General features: G+C 45.1%; 1 protein-coding gene across 1 annotated transcript in view; it reads left to right on the top strand.

Annotated features, from left to right (window-relative positions):
• Nucleotides 1-18,039, top strand: part of Samd8 (sterile alpha motif domain containing 8) — a gene marked incomplete at its 5' end in the record, with an annotated part of 68,287 nt that extends 50,248 nt beyond the window's left edge. Inside the window, 3 exon segments of the mRNA XM_005389922.2 lie at nt 677-794; nt 12,986-13,136; nt 13,309-18,039. Of these exon segments, the coding sequence (XP_005389979.2) occupies nt 677-794; nt 12,986-13,136; nt 13,309-13,613 (574 nt within the window).
• Nucleotides 18,040-19,940: the final 1,901 nt, after the last annotated feature.

The following is a 19,940-nucleotide window of genomic DNA, read 5'->3' as shown; positions in this document are numbered from 1 at the left end:
ATTAATATTTTAGAACTAGCTACTGTCATTAACCAATTTGGCTTTTTGTTTGTCTTTTTGAGATAGGGTTTCACTATACAGTTTAGGCTGGCCTCAGACTCGCAAAGATCCTTTTGCCTGAGCCTCCTGAATGCTGGGATTACAAGTATGCGCCACCACACCCAGCTAACCAATTGTTTCAATGAGCAAAAAAATTCTAGACTCTTAGGTAACTTTCCTTATAATTCTGAGCCATGAACGGTTTATGAGTAATAGCACTAAGCTTACAGGTATTATTTCCATCTTTCATAACTCTTCGAGCTGTATTTTGTCACTGATCTATCTGCCTGATGTTTTTAGAATCTAATTTATGTATGGATTGTGCAGTGTGGCAGGCAGTAGCCACATGTGGTGATTGAAATTTAAATTAGTGTTAAAAATAAATGTTAAATTTAGTTCCTCGTTATGAAAGCCACATGTGGGTATCATCTTGGACAGTGTAGCTGTAGAACATTTCAGTCACTGCAGGATTCTGCTGATTGGATAATGGTGCCTTAGGGTGGCATCAAAGATTCCCACATTTTTCCAGAAGTCTAGTGGTTTTTCTGCTTGCTTTCCCTTTAGGTAGGGGTTTGATGCCTGGGGTTTTTAGTATGTTTTCTTCTGATCTTGCCCTCTTTGGTCGCTCTGTTCACAGGTCAATCCTTCTGCGAAGGCTCTGTAGCCTGATGGGCACTGTCTTCTTGCTTCGCTGCTTTACCATGTTTGTGACCTCCCTGTCCGTGCCGGGACAGCACCTGCAGTGCACTGGAAAGGTAGCCCATGGCCTCTGTGTCTCCGCTGCTCCTCTTGCGCCTGTTTAGTGCGTGGCACAGTACGTGTGGTAGGGCTAAGGTTTTGCCTTTGCCCTTGAGATGTGCTTCTTGCTGTCTGAATAACCCTCTAGAGATAATTCAGTAATGGTCTTTCGTGAGACGGGCTTTGGTCTCCTGGTTGTTTCTAATCAGCGATAGGAGCGCTGTGCTCTGGAGCTGTGTTTTTCCAGCTATGGAAAGAATTTACTCTCAGTTGTCTTTTCCCCAATGCTTTCCCTTTCCCACAGTCCTCGGCATCTTTATGTCCTTATCTGTCAGGGTCTGGTTTCAGCATTGCCCTCAGCACCCCCTTTTAAGAATCGCCCATAAAATGGAGCACCCGGAACTCTCTGCCCTTCCTGGGATATGTAGAATAATGATGGGTTTCTTGTTTTTGTGTTATATTTGTACCTTCTTGTTTTGGTATACAGTAGACGTGCTTCTTCTGGTTAAACTGAGAGAGGAGAAAGAAATTACACTGACAGGAACAAAAAAAATTATGAATTACTTTTTTAGAAAAATGTTTTGAGAGCCAAGCACAGTGGTGCACACCTGTAATCCTGGCACTTGGGAGGCTGAGGCAGGAGGATCATAGTGAGTTCATGGCCAGGCTGAGCTACATAGCAAGACCCTGTCTCAAAAAAAATTGTTTCAGGGGCTGGGGATTTAGCTGAGCGGCACAGGGCCTGCCTGGCAAGTGTGAGGTCGTGAGTTCGATTCCCAGTACCGGAAAACAAACAAACAAACAAAAAATGTTTTGAGACTTTAAAAAAATCACCTATTGATACATGAAATTGGTTGTTGCAACTGACTAAATTTTGACAAAAGAATTTGTTTTCCTACGTTTCTAAGTCTTCATGTGTTGGTTCTGTATTTCTAAATATTCAAGTATATATTTTCACAACTCTGTTATTTTAATGTTTCTTGTAAAACAAAATTAGGTGTTAGTTCCTTTTCTGCAGTATAAATAGCTGACACATAACTAGAGAGATTAAGCAGCCCAAGGAGATCAAGAGCAGAAAGTGTTACCCTTGAGCGGAAGGGTGACGAGCCTCCAGATAACAGGAGTGTTTAGGCTGAGTTGTAAGAAAAGGGAGCTGGCTCATACGACTTCAGATTTACTATAAAGGAAATACTTTATTTTACTTTAAAGGCAAAAGCTGTTTCGGATTTTTTTATTGTTGACAAAAGGGAAAAATGGTTTTTTCTAATTACAAATTTATATAAGCTTATTGTAAAAAAAATCAAAATATGTTAAGACTCTTGCTGGAGTTTAAAAGCAAAAGCCCAGTTCCTGGGGACCTGGTGGACTTGGCCTGGACACGCGTCCCAGAGCACCAGTCGTGGAGACAGCTGTGGCAGAGGGCAGGAAAGGAGCTAGAATCAGCGTGGCCATGCTGGGAAGCTCGATGGGGGCTCGAGATCTGAAGGGACTGAGGAGAGCTTTGGGGTTTAATGGGAAGGGAAGCAAAGGCGAGGACTGGGGTTGGCGTGGCTGGCATCATAGGTAATCCCGGTCAGGGCATGGTCTAGTTATTAGATTGCTATCTCGGGACTGGTTCTGCAAGGTTCTTGGAGATCCATCACCCCTAGTAGTCACGAGATGACAGACTCTGCTAGTGGCCAGTTGGGTGGGGGACAGTTTTGGTTCCTGTTGTCTGTTGTGAGACAATTTCTCCTACTTGGTGGGGGAGGGTGTGACCTCATCATGAGGTGCTCTGTGAGGCTCTGCTTTTCTTGGAATCCAAGGTGACTTCATGTTTAGAACAATGATGGGAAACTTTTAAGAACTGGATATTGTAGCTGGGCGTGGTAGTGCACACCTGTAATCCCACTGCTGGGGAGGCTGAGAGAGGAGGATTGCTGCCAGTTTGAGGCTAGCCTGGGCTACATAGTGAGTTCAAATCCAGCCTGAACTGCATAGGGAGACCCTATCTCAAAAAAGAAAACAAACAAACAAAACAAGAAGGAACTGGACATTGTAAGAGCTAGCAATTGGGTTTCCCTAAAAATCGTGAAAATAATTTACTCTTGTTTTGGTGTCTTCAGTCTTGAAAGTGGATGAGATAGGCTGGGCTAGTGATGGCGAGCCTTTTGGAGACCAAGTGCCCCAATTGCAACCCAAAGCCTACTTATTTTTTGCAAAGTGCCAGTACTGCAATTAAACCTGAATATCCAATGTTTGGCTATTGGGGCAACTTGGGTCTTGTGCCAAAAGAGAGTTTATGCATGCAGCCCTACTACCACTGGGCTAGGTAAATTTAGGGCTAATGAACTTGTACTACAGAAACTCCTTCAGGCCGGGGATATAGCTCAGCGGCACAAATGCCTGCCTGGCAAGTGCAAAGTCCTGAATGTTCGATTTCCGGTACCAAAAAAAAGGAAGAAACTCCTTCAGTGACTAACATGTCTTTGTGAAGACCTGAGCAGGGCTCTGAAACAAAGTTTTAAGATAATAAATGAGACATTTAAAAAACAAACAAAAATAAACATAGAGATGCCAAGTTTGTCCTGCTTTTAGTTACCAGTAGGGCATCTGCAGGCCCAGCACCTAAGTCACGGTTACAACACCACTTCTTTCTGTTTGTTTGTTTTGCTTTTTACATAGGGGCTTGCTGTATATAGTCCAGGTTGGCCTGAATTCACTATGTAGCCCAGGGTGGCCTCGAACTCACATTGAGCCTGTGAGTGTTAGGATCACAGGCTTGCGCCATCAGGCCCAGCTACAACACCATCTCTAAACAGAGTTCCTACATGCTCACAGAATGAAAGGATTTTACTGTAGATGCTATTCTTTATCCTATTTCTTATTTAATGTTTTTTACTTTGTTAATAACATGTGTAACTATATTCATCTCTTTAACAATTGCATGGTGTTCTGTTGTGTGGCTCTCAGGTCTCCAAATGTTATACATTTTAGTTGTTTCCAAATCTTATTATTTATAAACAGTGCTAGATATATGTGTTTGTACTTTTTCTTTTCTTCATTCTCTTTTTTTATTAGTACATATTTGTGATACATAATACATTCATTCATCTTGGGGAGTTTGTATATATACATATTGCATCTTAGTCCTTTTTATTTCACATTCTTCTCTCCTCCTTTTCCCCTCCCTCCATGTCTAGATCCTCTTCACTTCTGCAGATTGTCTGCCTCCTTGTTTCCTGTTATCTTTTACTTTGCTCTTTAAATTATTTATACTTTGGGTTTCTCAAGTAAAAGAAAGCGTGTACTGTTTCACTTTTGTGTCTGATTTATTTCGCTTAGCATTATGGTCTCAAGGTGCTTCCCTTCCATTTTTTACAAATGACTCATAGCTGTCCTACTCAGGCCAGGGATATGGCTCAGCGGCACAGCGCCTGCCTAGCAAGCACAAGGTCCCGAGTTCGATTCCCAGTATCCCAAAAAAAAAAAAAATTGTCCTTCTCAAGCTGGGCGTGGTGGTGCACGCCTGTAATCCCAGCACTTGGGAGGCTGAGGCAGGAGGATCGCTGGGAGTTCAAGGCCAGCCTGGGCTACAAACTGAGTTTAAGGCCAGCCTGAACTGCAGAGCAAGACCCGGTCTCAAAAACAGAAAAAAAAAGAAAGAAAGAAATTTATCCTTCTCACGACTGAGTAGGACTCTGTATTTTTTGTCTTTTTGAGACAGGGTCTCGCTATGCAGTTCAGGCTGGCCTTGAGCTTACTTTGTAGCCCAGGCTGGTCTTGAACTCACAATGATCCTCCTGCCTCAGCCTCCTGAGTGCTGGGATTACAGATATGTGCCACCATGCCCAGCTTATATGTACCATTTTTAAAGATCCACTCTTCTGTTGGTGGACATATAGGTCATTTCCAAGAGCTAGCTGTTGTGAATTTGCTGCTCTAAACATGAATATGCATGTATCACGGTACTATGATTCCACTGTCATTTTACTTGGGGAACATTTTCATTTCTTTGCTGGTCCCTTCTGGGATCCATTGATTATTCATTAGTGTTCATGTGTTCATGTCATTTCTGTGGTTTCTTTTGCTACTAATTTCTAGCTTCATTCCACTGTGATCCGATCGTGTGATGTTGGTTGTTTCAGTTCTTGTATTTATCTAGACAAGCTTTCTGTCTGTTTTGGAAAAACTTCTGTGCGTCACTGAGAAAAATGTGTATTCTGTTGTTGTGAGAGGAAACACTCTGTAGACCTTCGATAAGTCCCCTTGTTCAGGGTTGTGGTTTAACGCCGATATTTGTGTTAATTCTTTTCCTGGTTGACCTGTCTAACTGAGAGTGGGACGTTGAAGTACAGTTGTTGTGGTGTCTCTCTGTTCCTATATGTGCAGAAGTTTTGTTTCATGAAATTGGGCACACTGGCGTTTGGTGCATAGGTGTTTATAACTGTTATTGCTTCCTTTTGAGTTGTTCCTTTGCCACTACGTAGTGGCCATCTTTGTCACTTCTGATCAGCTTTGGCTTGAAGGCTGCTCCGTCTGAAAATAAGATAGGTACTCCTGCTTGCTTTTGAGCTCCACTTGCGTGGAGTATCATTTTCCGTTCTTTCACCTTTAACTCTCTGCACTTCCCTTTGGATGAGATGTGTTACCTGTAAGCGGGATATAGTTGGATTTTGTTTTTTGATCCAATCTGCCAGTCTGTTTTTTGACTGAGGGGTTAAGACCCTTGACATTCATAGCCATTATTGTAAGGTGCTTATTGAATCTTATCATTACATTAGTTTTCTAGTACTGATTCCTTTGTTTTGTTCTGCTTTGTTTTTCCGTTTGTTTAACTACTTCCCTTTTGGCCTCTTTGGTACTGGTGGCCTCCCTGTCTCTGTCTAGAATTCCCTGGAGTTTTTTGTAGTGCTGGTTTAACAATTATGTGTTTCTGTAGCATTTATCATGGAAAGTTTTAACGTAGTTTTGAAAGCGGGTTTTGTAGGATATAGGAATCTGAGCGGGTATTTGTTTTCTTTTAGGGCTTGAAATACTTTGCTTCAAGGTCTCTTGGCCTTTAAGGCTTGTGCTGAGACAACACTGTAACTCGATAGACTCTTCATAAGTAACTTGCAGCTTTTCTCTAGCAGCTTTTGGTAGTCTTTCCTTTTGTTGAATTCCTGGAATTTTGATTATGGTGTGTCATGGAGAAATTCTTTTCTGGTTGTGACTCTGGGGTCTATATGCCTTTTGCACTTGAATGTTGAATTATTTCCTCAGACTTGGAAGATTTTCTGCTATTATTTCAGTGAATAATTTTTTTTTCCCTTTGGAGTCATTTGCTAATTGTTCCTTTATTCCAGTAAGGTTGACTCCTTTGAGAAAGTTGGTTTTGGGGGGTCGTGTAGTAGCTGTTGGATATAGCTTGTGTACTGACTTGTCATTTTTAAGGTATCATAGAAATACAGTCTACTGTATCCACCTTGTCCTCTGTTTCTGATAATCTGTCTTCATTTTGGTTGAATCTGCTGCTATGCTTTTTATTGAGTTTTTCATATCTTGTATTTCTGCTTGCTTTCTTTTCATAATTTCTGGTTCTTTACCAGACTGGTTATTCATATCTTGTATTGTCTTTTTTGTTTTGTTTTGTTTTTTTCTGGTACCGGGAATCGAACTCACGACCTCACCCTTGCCAGGCAGGCACTGTGCCGCTGAGCTAAATCCCCAGCCCCTGTATTGTCTTTTTTAACCCAATTAGTTTATTGTTTTTGTTTCTTGAAGTTTGTCTAGCATTTTATTAGTAAAATCCTTTCATCTGTTTAATAAAATTCTCTTTAACTTTTTTTGTTTCGGGGTTCGAACTCAGGACCTTGTGCTTGTTAGGCAGGTGCTGTGCCGCTGAGCTATATCCCTGGCCAAAACTCTCTTTAAGCTTGCTAAATATCTTCTGAAATTACTTGTGTGTCTGTCCTTTGAGCTTTTCAAACATTTTGACCATGTGGTTTTTTGAGTTCTTTGCCTGTGTTTTCCACTACTTCAGTATCCTTGAGACTAGTGTTTGAGAGGCTGAGGGTTTTGGAGGCATCTTACTGCCTTGCTTTCGTATATTTCTATTATTTTTGTGCTGGAGGTTGGAGATCAGTTAGGGTAGAAAAACTGTGCCTACAATGTAGATCTCTTCAATTATAACCTGTCTCCCTGTGATATGTCCTGTGTCTGGTTATATTTTGGTGTTTATACCCCTCTTCACCCTACTCAGTGTAATACTTGAGGGTCTTCTGGACACTCGCTCTCCAGTACCTCAGAGAGAGAAGAAAACAAACTGCGATAATTATTTTTCTTGGCTTTTTGAGACAAGGTCTCGCTTTGCAGTTCAGGCTGGTCTTGAATTCACGATGTAGTCCGGGCTAGTCTTGAATTTGCAGTGATCCTCCTGCCTCAGAACTGCGGTAATGCTGGCACAGGATAGACCAGATATTGGCATACGGTAAAAACCAATTAACAGAAACAGCTATGCCACCATTGGCAGTAGCCAAGAAATCAGGAGTAATGATAGAGTTGGAGACAAACCAGATAGGGACATACCTTAAGGAGCAGTAAAAGCTGCAGCTATACCTCCCTTATCAATAGAAAGGAGATCTGCAGTAATAATGTAGACAGACACAAAGACAAACCAAATACTGACATAGAGTAATTGTCTACTAAAAGCGACAACTGTATCATTAACAATAGAAAGGAATTCAGTTGTAGTAGCATTTAGTCAACTAAATATCTGAAAAATTAGTAAGGTTTAATAGTAATAATAGAATGGAGGTGGTGGGGAAAGGGAAAAATGAAATAAGTAAAATTCGAAAAAGAGAAGGAGGAACAGAGAAATGTGAAATAATCTATTTGGGCATAGTGTCACACACCTGTAATTCCAGCGCTTGGGAGGCTGAGGCAGGAGAACTGCTGTGAGTTTGAGGCCAGCCTGGGCTATCTAGTGAGCTTGAGGGTAGCTTGAACTACTTAGTGAGATGCTACCTCTAAATCAATCAATCAGTCAGTCAAACCCAATAAAAGAACAAAATAAAGTTAGTGGAAGCCCAGCATGATGGCACACATCTGTAATCCTATCACTTGGGAGGTTGAGGCAGGAAGATCTCCTTGAGTTCAAGCCTGCTACCTAATGAGACCTTGTTTCAAAAAAAAAAGAAGGTAGTAGAATACACTAGAAGTAACAGAAAAAAGGAAAAGAAAATTAGAAAAAGAATGAAACAAAGAGCAAAAAGGAAAAAAGAAAAAAGCAAAGGAAAAAAAAAACCACCCCAAAAATGAATCCCAAAGATCCTCTGCGTGGAGGACTGCTGTATTTGCAGGGCCTGCGGTCTCAGAACCCGCAGGTATGGAGAGGGACAGCGAGTCCCTCTAGTTTCCACACGCGCGCTGCTGTTGGAGGCTGAGTCCTGCCTCAGCGTTCTTGTTGGCAGGAGCAGCCAGTGTGTGGTTTCTGCCTGAGGCCTGCGCAGCAGCCCTGGGCAGCCCAGGTTGTTTCTGTTGCGGCCTCACCTTGCGGCCTGTGGGCTCATGAGGCACCCGCTGGCTCCAGAGGTGCCCGTGCCCACGCCCCGCGGGAGGTGTTCAGAGTCCGAGCCGAGGGGTTCTCCTGACCGCGCTGGCAGTGGAGAAAGCGGGCAGCTCACCGTGATACCGTGTTGGGTGGAACGGGTGTCAAGGGGCCCGCTGGACTTAGCGCCTCAGCACTTTCAGACCCAGCCCTGTGACCGGCCTGACCTCTGCGGAGCGCGGAACCACTGTATCTTTCCTGGCCTGGCGGGGCGGGGCCGGCGTGAGCAGCCCTCTGCCTCTGTGTGGGGCTGTGTCTGTCGTCTCCCACCCATCACGGTGGTCGGTGACCCCGACAGCCCTGAAGTGTGGCTCTGATTCCCGGAGCAGTCAGCCCCTCGCCCAGACGGCCCCTGCTGCAGCAGCCCCCTGCGTGGCGCGCTGCCGTGGGTCTCTGCTGCAGCCCCGCCTGCCGCGGGAGGGAGTCGCTTTCACAGTAAAGCCCCGCACGGTGCTCCAGCGGAGCGGCACTGGGCTTTTCTTGGGGCCGCACTGCTGGCGTGGTGTTCTCCCGGGCCCGCCGCCCGGGCCGCCCGGGCCGCCCGGGCCGCCCTTGCACACGGGGGTGGAGACCCGGCTCCTCCCCGAGCCGCGAGCCGCGCAGACTGCTTAGCCCTCTGCTTCCTGCTGTCTTCAGTTTCCGCAGCTCTCTGTGGTTCCAGCTTTCCTGTTGGCTCTTTCTTGATTCTTGGAGCTCTTTCTTCTTCCTTTTCCTTTGCTCAGGTGTTGTTTTCCCGGTGTCTGGATTCCGGGTTCTGAGGAGGCTGTACTCCGCCGCCAACCGTCACTCTGCCATTTTGCCCTGTGTGTTTGCACTTTGTGCGTATTTGAGTCTTTCCTTCAGATAAACTGTTGGAAGCAGAGCTACGGGATTAAGACATACGCACATCCACAGTGACATAATACAGGGCTGGGGATGTAGCTCAGTGGTAGAGCGCTAGCCTAGCACGCGAAGCCTTGTATGTGATTCGCAGCACTATGCACACATAGGAGACAGTTTTAAAAATTACTTGAGAATTGTTACGCATTCCGGAAATGCCCACTTGAGGACACTAGTTTATTGCCCATTTGCTTAAACAGAGATGTACTGTCCACTGTCTTTTTTTTGTTTGTTTTCTGCAGTATCAGGATAGAACCTGGGGTGCTTTACCGCTGAGTCACATCCCCAACTCCAACACACCCGTTTTTAATGTATGTGTTATTCTGAGGTAGGGTCTTCTGTGTAGCCCAGGATGGCCTGAGCTTGCAGTCTTCTGCCTCAGCCTCTTAAGTAGACACTTTCCATTTTCTAAATAATTTTTATTTTTAAAGGATGACATTGAGGATTCGGTTGTATTTACTTTTTGTTTCCAGGCATACTGTGTTCATCACTGAAAAACATTGGATAAAAAACAATCCTCGAAGCTGGGCATGGAGGTACACGCCCATAATCCCAGTACTCAGGAGGCTGAGGCAAGAGGACCACTGCAAATTCGAAGCCAGTGAGGTCAACCTGAGCTGTGTCATGTGCCACAGCAATTATAGACATCCTTTTGACAAAGACTACAGTGTTGCATACCTTTGTAGGTGGAAATGTCTAATGAAAGAATTGATCTTTTAGAGGAAAAAAGGCTAGTTTTTTACAGCTAAGGAATACGCATGTCAGCTTCCCCACTCATCCTCATGCTTGTCATCAGCCTGTGAGTCGCTGCCGTTCTGATTAACAACGCTAATCCTGTGCATTTATAGTCTTTTTTTAAAATATATTTAAGCCTTTAATGTATTTTGCGCAGGACATAATTTCAGAGCTATTTTCTGTCTGTGATTCTCTAAATAACCAATTCCAAAACTGCCAGAGAAGTATATTTGGGGAAAGGCATTTTACTCTCCCACAAAGCTTGTTACATGGACAAGAGAATTGATGTCACTGAATTGTGAGACGGCTGCCGAGGCGAAGGACGGCTGTGTGTATAGTGCTGCAGACAGCTTAGATGCCGCCTGTGCTGTGCGGGCTTGCTCTGTCCCCGATGGCTGTTTTCCATTATCAGTCAGTTATATATGGATATTTCTGTTCAGATCTGCCCTGAATACTGTTAATTGCTTTGAATTGAAAGATAGCCTACTTATTGACCCATATTATTTGTAGCAATCTTTAAAAATAGAAAGGGAGATAGTAAATAGCAGTCAGATCCCTTGCACTGAACTCCATAAAGCATTTTCATTATAATAAATTAATTGCTTGAAATTGCATTCCCAGAAACAGGTGGCATAGGGACAGATCCAAGAACAAGCTTGTTTTGGGAGTTTAGGAACACTTAAAGCAAGTTTAACACCTTCTCTACTCAGCGTACTGCTCATTCTGCTTTGATTTTTCTGGAAGAAGACATGAGAAATTTAGGATGGAAAGGTGGGGCAAACTTGAGTCATTGGGAATTGCTTTCTTTTTAGCTTTTTGAGACAGGGTCTCACGGTGTAGCCCAGGCTGGCCTTGATCTCATAGTGAGTGCTGGGGTAACAGAGATGCACCACCGCACCCAGCTAAGGGACTTGCTTTCTTTTGACTGGCATCATGTTCTCTGTCCTTGCCTAAGACATCCTCCTAGCAGTCTCTTCTCTACAAGATTTTTTTTTTTTTTTTACTTAAGAGTACATCAAAAAAAGAACAAAAGCCGGGCGTGGTGGCGCTCGCTTGTAATCCCAGCACTCGGGAGGCTGAGGCAGGAGGATTTTTGCGAGTTCAAGAACAGCCTGGGCTACAAAATGAGCTCAAGGCCAGCCTGAACTGCATAGTGAGAGCCTGTCTCAAAAAGACCAAAAAAAAAAAAAAAAAAATTGTGGCTGGACGTGGTGGTACACACCTGTGATCCCAGCACTTGGGAGGCCGGAGACTGGAAGATCACTGCAAGTTTAAGACCAACCTGGGCTACATAGTGAGTTCAAGGCTAGCTTGGACTACAAAAACAATTAAACAGATAAACAGGGCTGGGAATAAATAAACAGGCACAGCAACGGCCGGGCAAGCAAGAGGCCCTGAGTTTGATTCCTGGTACCAAAAAAAAAATCCCAAATAAACAAAGAACCAAAGCCATGGTGGGCCCATGGTGAAATCCTTTGTTCTGTGGCTCTGCTTTTTTTGGGGGTGGGGAAGGCAGGGTTTTGCTGTGCAGTTCAGGCTGGCCTTGAAGTCGCAGCAGTCCTGCCTCAGCCTCCCCAGTGCTGGGTTTGCAGGTTTGTGCCACAACGCCCGGCAGCTCTGCTATTTAAACCCTTAGCCTGCGTCCTTGAGGCCACTTTGTGGTCCTCGCTGGCTGCTGGGACTTCAGTTACCGTGCCTGAGGCTAAAAGGAGTAGTAGTGGTGGGAAGGCCTCCCGAGCTGTTTTCTCTATGAACAGCCTTCTGCGTTGGTCAGCTGCTCCTCATGGTGAACAAACACCCTGGAAAAACAGTTTAAAGGAGAAAAGTTGGTGCTCACGGTTGCCGCCCATGCTGACTGGCCACAGTGCTTTTCTGCCTGTGGTGAGGCAGAAAGGTGCGCGGAGAAAAGCTGCTCCGCCCTCCACAGCAGCCAGGAAGCAGAGGGTGAGAAAGGGCCCCTACAGTCTCAAGGCCCCCCCAACGACTCCCACGCCCTTGCCCCTCAGGATCGCACCCCACTCCGCCCTCAGGGGTGATGTTAAAGCCCTTAGGGTCCAGTTATTTCCTCGGCCCCACCTCTGAGCGCTGTGGCAGAGGGGACCAAGGCCTGGTTGCATGAGTCTTTGGGGGACACTCCGTGTTAAAATCATACCAGCTGCCCATGAGTCCTTTTCACTCCGCTTGCACCTCACTGTGCGGGGCTCAGCTGCCCGGCCACACCGGCCGCGAAGGGAGGCTGGGGAGCAGACCGGATTCTGGCTGAGTTCGTGGCCACATTAATGCGTTCGCCTTTCTGGAAGTTACAGTGAGGAACGGAGGAGTGAATGTTGAGTGGTAGACTTGGATCTCTGTCGCAGCCTGTTTTTAATGGGAATAAGCAAGCAAATACTACTGCGGTAGAGGGTTAAAAATTTGGAGATGTTTTTGTCTTAGAGTGACCTTTTCATTATAAAAGCACTGTTGTAAAGGAGTTTGAAATAGTGATTCCATTTACTTGCCAAATATTTTTAGTATAGCTAATCTTTTAACCATGCCTGTTTTGTTGTTGTGTGTTTGTTTTCTTTTGTTTTGTTGTTTTGAGACAGTCTCGCTTTGTAGTTCAGGCTGGGCTTAAACTCACTGTGTAGCTCAGACTGGCCTCAAACTCACATCCGTCCTCCTGCCTCAGCGCACGTGTGCACACCCTGTGCGGAGATTTCAGGTGTCCCCCATCATGCCTGGCTAACAACCTGTGCTTTTTTTTTTTTTTTGAGACAAGATCTCACTGTGTAGTTTGGGCTGGCCTTGAGCTCACTATGTAGCCCAGACTGGCCTCGAACTCAAAGCAATCCTCCTGTCTCTGCCTCCTGAGTGCTGGGATTACAGGCATGCACCACCACGCCCGGCTAACCACCCGTTCTTGAGGTCTGCTTGAAATTCTTATTTCTGACTCATTCCTCATTTAAATTTCTATAGGAATGGATGTTAGGAAGCTCTTAACTTTCTAAGCACTGGAAGCACTAATTCATAGCTTTTTTTTTATAGATCTATGGCAGTGTGTGGGAGAAACTACGTCGGGCCTTTGCCATTTGGAGTGGCTTCGGAATGACCCTGACTGGCGTTCACACCTGCGGAGATTACATGTTCAGTGGCCACACGGTCGTCCTAACTATGCTGAATTTCTTCGTCACTGAATGTGAGTATCTCTTTGGTGCGGCTGTGCATGTTCTGTAGCTCCTACAGAAGAGGCCGTGGGGAGGATGTGAAGTCTGTGACTAATGCGCGAAGAATCTTGACCCCAGACACATGTGACTGAGAGGCCTTGGAAGGAATGTGGTTTTAAAATGACCTTTCTGTCCTTTTCCTAGATACACCAAGGAGCTGGAATTTCTTGCACACCTTGTCTTGGGTTCTCAACCTCTTTGGGATCTTCTTCATCCTGGCTGCCCATGAACATTACTCCATCGACGTCTTCATTGCCTTCTACATCACAACGCGGCTCTTCCTGTACTACCACACTCTGGCCAACACCAGGGCCTATCACCAGAGCCGGAGAGCGCGGATTTGGTTTCCCATGTTTTCTTTCTTCGAGTGCAATGTTAACGGCACAGTACCTAATGAATATTGTTGGCCGTTTGCAAAACCAGCAGTAATGAAAAGACTGATTGGATGATGTTATCTTTGTAATGAGTCTGTGACTAAGTATACAGTAGTTGTTGAATAACTTTGCTTTCTCTTGTTAGGTTGTTCCTGGATGTGTTGCATTTTGACTTACACATTGACAGAGTTCCCGTTCTGAGCAAGGGTACGGCTGTAAAAAGCAAGAAAGAACAATGAAGAATCCTTACCTAGCTGTTTGAACAGAAAGCTTAAGTATAGGTTTTCTGCACCCCCATTTTAAGAAGATTCAAATATTTGATTGAAGTCAGGCTGTGGCCTCTTACCGTTAAGTATTTATTTATTGAACCTAAGCAAATCGGCATAAGCAGTTTGCTGGTTGAAGGAATTTTATGAATTTCTAGCAGTGCTCTAGTTAAGAAATGATATTTTTTGAAGCTCCTTATCTTTAAAAGATAAAACTGTACTGAGTGAGCAATACTTGTTCTTTGGACTAATCTCTGTGTGTGTCTGGAAAGTGATTTGTTTTATTGACGAATATGTTTTGCTTTCTGAATTATCTTTAAGAAAGGACGCTGAGCGTATACCATGCCTGAGATGGGAACGAAGCCGGCCGTCCCAGAGGTGACCGTGCTGAGGAGGGGTCCCAGGCCTTCTCATGGGTGTGAGTGCAGGGCTGGCATTTCTCACCAAAGATGTAACAAAAATGCAGCTCGGATCTTGCTGTGAGGGTTCGAAACGAAGGTCGGCAAGTGCTCTTGAGGGAACTCTGGCAGCATTTATAAAAATACTGAATAATTGTAGTGGTATAGGTACCTGGAGTAACTCTGCGCTGTCATTGTTAGACGGATGACAGCCCAGTTTAATACTTCAAGCGATATTCTTCAGTGCGCCAAATAGGAGTGTCTTGGAGCTGGGGATTTAGCTCAGCGGCGCAGCGCCTGCCTGCAAGCGTGAGGTTGTGAGTTTGATTCCCGGTACCAGAAAAAAACAAACAAACAAACAAAAAAAAACAAAGAGGAGTGTCTTACCAGATGTTAAGTTCTCATGGCAGTAAGTAGGGAAGTACGCATGCAGAGAAAAGAAATGAATAACAAGTTGTGGGAATAGTGTTAACGTTTAAATTTTTGCAATTTCTTTCTTGGTCATCGGTGAGCAGTATGAGACATGTTAGGATACACAAAAAAGCTGTGCTGCTTTTTACTTGTAAAAACAAGTGTGTACATACATTCTTTCTGTGTAGTCTTCATTTGCCGGTCAGGAGATGATACAGCTTAGCTGCCGCTCACAACACTAGGAATTTAATATCTTAAGTAACTTCATCTCTGTGAGAACATTTGTCACTTTATTTTTAAAGATTTTTTTACATAGCAGTATGACATAGCAGGTTGTGCCATTGGAAACTGACCCCAACTGATGAACTTAGCTGTTTAGAATATCCACTGTGTAGTTGTTGCATTCCATTTCTAACCAGGAGTGAGTTAGTGGAGGTGCTGGCGTTCTGAGGCCTAAAATTAGGTCACAGGAGAAGCCTGCTTCTTCCTTGCCTAGGGGAAGTATTTTTTGCACTTCAAGTCATCTTCTACTCCTGTATAAGCTACAGAGGAGCCTGAATGAGTTGGATAGGAGAGGAACAGTATGGGAAGATGCTTCAGCCAGTGCTGAGTGACCCAAATTGGGAGTCTGCTCTGGACATAATTTATTTCTTACTTGAGAAATGATGCCAGGCAATTCAGATGTTATTGTGCTTTTAAATCTTATATTCAGAATCTTATAGTATCTTAAATTGTTGGTTCTGTTACGTGCTAGAGGCAGAAATACCAGCATGTTATCAAAAGAAATTGCATAATCACAAGGGACGAAGGTTGTTTCCTATGCTCCCTGGATTGGTTTGACCTTTGAGGTCAAAAGACTTTACTGACTTGTGTTTTCTCTCAAATGACAGAACAGGGTTAGAATTAAGCCCACGAGAGACTGATTTTGGCTTTTGGTACCATGTTCCAAAAAAGTCTGTGGCAAGATTAATTTTAAAATGTTAAATAACCATTAGTAGTAAATATCTTCTTTCCTTCAATGGATTGCATCGTAGGAAAAGCTAGAAAAATATAATGGCAACTAAATTTGCAGAGCTTTTGACAAGGAGAGTGCCTAAACAGACTGCAGTGAGAATCGTAAAATCACTTTTCAAGTTTGCATTTGCTCCTTTCTTTTGAGAAAAAAGTAAGCTAGATTTATAATTTATTGTTGTCACTATTGCAAGGCACTGTTTACATAAATTAATCATCTCCAGACCTTTTTTGGAAATCTCTGAGACAGAATTATTTCAGTCATTTACAGACACAGAATCCATATTTTAGTCATTTTTGTTTTGTCCAGGAATTTCCCGAATTTTTGTCTTTGTGCTTTTTTTCCTTATTAAAAGCCTAACTGGGGCCGGGGATATAGCTCAGTGGCATAAGCTCCTGCTTGGCAAGTGCAAGGTCCTGAGTTCAATTCCCTGTACCAAAAAAAAATATAAAAGCCTAACTGTAGTGAAGATAGACTTTATGTTTACATTTGGGTGTGAATGTTACGGGGTAGAGAAGCTGCAGGCCTTGTGGCTACCTTTTTTTAAAAACCACATTAGTTAGGTTCTGGTGTCGCAGATTTGTGGGAGGCCTGCTTTCTGGAGAGCTTACTGCAGAGGGAGCCACGAGGGTTGGGTTTGGAGCGCAAACTGGAGTTCGTGTTGGAAGTCCAGGTGGCATTGTCTCTGATCCCTGGAGCAGTGTTGCCCCCCTTTTTTTTAAAGGACCAGGCGGGATGGCGTTTCTGAGAAGCAGCTGAAGCGGGTAGGTAGTAAGGTTTTGAAGATGGCAGGTTGGATGTTACCATCGCATGATCTGGGGCAGCTTCTTTTGGCTGTGCTGAATTCTCAACATGGTATCCTCTCCATAGTTCTCTGGGCCAGAATAGCTGGAGCGAACACTCAGCCTCCCTCTGCTGCTCTGTGTATTAATATCCTCCTCAGATAGCAGTGAGCCTGACCTTAGTCCCCCTCAGTTGGCAAAGTGTGGGCCGCTGACAGCGTCAGACTCGACAGAGCGGTGATCGGTCCTGCTGCCCTTGCCTGCGGGTTAGGACTGAGAATCCCAGCACCTCTGTAATGTGGACATGGGGAACAGAGAAACCACGTCCTTCCGTAGCCGGGGGCAAGCAGTCAGTTGGAGGACTGTCGACACAGAAAGCATCAGTCATGTACTTCCAGAGTTGTACTCCTACCGCTAATCTCCTTTGACTGTACTCAGCAAAAGGCGGTTTCAAGGCTTCTGGATCCAAAACGCTTAAGGATGTTAGACATAGTCTTGTTGAAACTCTGATTAATGAATTTGCCTTTTTGGAGGCTGCCATTATCCCATGCTAAGAGTCATTACAGTCGAGCCATTTGTCAGTTCTTCAGGTGTTCACCCATTGGAGAGAAAGGAGCTCTCTTTTAGAATAGCCCATTTGCTTTTTAAAACAATACTGGTTTCATTTAGGCAATTTCAAAGCCAACAAAGCGTGTCAGTTTTAATGGCAGCTTTAGCTGACCGATTAGGCAGTTGGTATCTGTAAAGTTTATCCTGAGCAGGGCATGGCGGCGCACGCCTGGGATCCCGGCACTGGGACCCAGGCAGGAGCAGGGTGAGCTCAAGGCCGGCCTGGGCGCATGGGGAAACCCTGCCTCGGAGAAGCAGTGCAGCCTGAGCTACCCTTGCGCCGCTGTGGTGCAGAATTGTCAGGTAGCAAAGGTCGGAACACTTGAGGTGACCTGTGAGAGCAGGAGAGGTCCAGTCGGTGTGGGTTTGTTTCCTCCGTCTTGACTTCCCTCTGAGTTCTTCCCCTCTGACCTCACAGCAAGCGAGCAACACTTACTTCAGAGACTCACAAGTCACTAATTCCTGTGTGTCAAGTTCAGCGCACAGAGCTGCAGTCTGTAAGCCATGATCTCACCGCCCAGTAAGCTGCTTTCTAAAATACATGCTGCTGCGGACCAGCTGCGGGACTCTCGGCCGTGGGGCGAAGCCGCAGAAGGCGCGCTGTGACCTCGCTGCGCTTTATGCGCGCTGCAGTCCGGGGAACAAGCTCGGACGCAGCCAAGAGACCCTACCAGCCAGCAGCGCAGTCTCAGAGTGTTCCGCGTACAGATGTTTCCATGCGGAGAGCCACGACTTGTTAGAGCAGCGAAGTGTTTCTAACGGAGCGGAAGCGGGGAAGCGCGCGGAGCTTGGACTGCCGCGGCTGTGTCTGGGTCTGAGGGTTCTGCCAGAAGGCTCCTGTCCGCAGAGAAACTAGTATTACTTCGGATGGGAGAGTGGTAGCATACCTTGCAGTACCGCATTGTACATAAGTAAATATCTTGGTTCTAAATTAAATTCAGATTTAACTAATATATATTATTTTATATCTTTGTTGTATTAAAATGTTTAAAAACACTAAAAATAAAACATTCAAAAGTTGGATTGCAGTTTCTTATTTAAAATGTTCGCTTTTCTTTTTTGAGACAGTTTGCTGCATAGTCCAGGCTGGCCTTAAACTGCTAAATTGTCCAGGGGATGTGCCTGCCTCAGCCTCCCAAGTGCTGGGATGATAGGGGTGCACCACTGTGCGCGGACCTTTGTGATATTAACATATCACTTGATATTCCCAGTGGTCTGTCAGAGAGGGAGAACCGTTTAGAGCTTTCAGCGACACAAGCAGCCTGCTGCGGCACGCGTGCCCCAGCTCACCGAACCCTACACGGTCCACAGATGCTAAGCCAGCGTGATGTCTCTCGCAGGCAGAAGCGCCGGGTCTCACCGTGAAGAGGCCACCTGTGCTGGGCGGGTTTTCCACAGACTCGGCAGCAGCCTTCAGTGAGAAGAGGCCTGACCGAGTACATGAAGTTAGAACGCCTTCTTCCACGAAGGCCGATGGAGGAGGCCACTGGCAGAAGGATGCAGTGTGAGGGACTTCAGCACAGTGGAAACTGCTCAGGAATGTGATTGACAGGCACAACTGTCGAGGCAAGGTCCCAGCGTTCTTTACTGATTCCACAGTGACACTCGTGCTTTTTTTTTTTTTTTTTTTTGGTCTTTTTCAGATAAGGTCTCGATATGCAGTTCAGGCTGGCCTTGAGCTCACTTTGTAGCCCAGGCTGGCCTCGAACTTGCAACCATCCTCCTGCCTCAGCCTCCCAGTGCTGGGATTACAGGCCTGCGCCACCATGCCTGGCTATTTTTCTTTTTTTGTTTTGGTGCCAGGAATTGAACTCAACCTTGCACTTGGGCAGGCAGGTGCTGTGCCGCTGAGCTATATCCCCAGCCCTCATGCTGCTTAGCTGCCGTTTATTTTAGTTTCTTGAGACAAGGTCTTGCTTTGTAGTTCAGGCTGGCCTTGAACTCTTAAATTGATACCCCTCCCTCAGCTTCCTCAGTGCTGAGATTACATGCATGTGGAGTACACGGCTATAATCCCAGCACTCAAGAGGCTGAGGCAAGAGGCTCTCCAGCAGTTTGAGGCCAACCTGAATAGATAGCAAGACCAAAAAAAAAGTTACTTTAAATTTTAAATAATTTATGAACATGATAGCTATATACTGAAAAATCTTTCCCTCAATTCCTTGCCTCAGCCTTTAGTTTTCCTATCAGGAGTCAACCTTTATTTTATTTATTTATTTAGGTTTTGATTCTGTGTGTTTGTTTTTGCAGTACTAGGAAATGAACAGCTGAGGACCTTTGCACTAAAGTACGTGCCCAGCAGCGCCCCTCTTTTTATTTTTTTAAATTTTTTATTTATTGTCTCTTTTTTTTTGTTTTGTTTTGTTTTCTGGTACCAGGAATTGAACTCTTGACCTTGTGCTTGGCAGGCAGGCGTTGTGCCGGCTGAGCTAAATCCCAGCCCCTATTCATTGTCTTTTTGAGACAGGGTTTCTTTTCGTTTTGTTTTGTTTTTTTGGGGTACTAGGAATCGAACTCATGACCTCCTGCTTGCCAGGTAGGCGCTGTGCCACTGAGCTAAATCCCCAGCCCCGACAGGGTTTCACTATGCCGTTCAGGCTGGTCTTGAACTCACTTTGTAGCTCAGGCTGGTCTCGAACTCACAATGATCCTCCTGCCTCAGCCTCCCAAGTGCTGGGATTACAGGATTACAGGCGTGTGCCACCACGCCCGGCAATGCCCCTCTTTTTAGACAGGGATTCACTACGTTGCTCAGGCAGGGATCCACAAGAGGCAGCTATTTCTAACTAGTTTCCTGGTGTTTTCCAGTGCAGTTCTATGCATACATAAGCACATCCTTTCATTTTTACATGATTTTACACTAGTTATAAACGTAATTTGCACCTTGCTTATTCCTCGCCTCCCAGCCAAGACCGGGCCCCGTG

This window comes from Chinchilla lanigera, unplaced genomic scaffold, assembly GCF_000276665.1.
Source record: "Chinchilla lanigera isolate Chin_1 unplaced genomic scaffold, ChiLan1.0 scaffold00036, whole genome shotgun sequence".
NCBI classification, from domain to species: Eukaryota; Metazoa; Chordata; class Mammalia; order Rodentia; family Chinchillidae; genus Chinchilla; species Chinchilla lanigera.
Note: the sequence above shows the minus strand (reverse complement) of the source record. Positions and strands in the feature narration are given on the sequence as shown.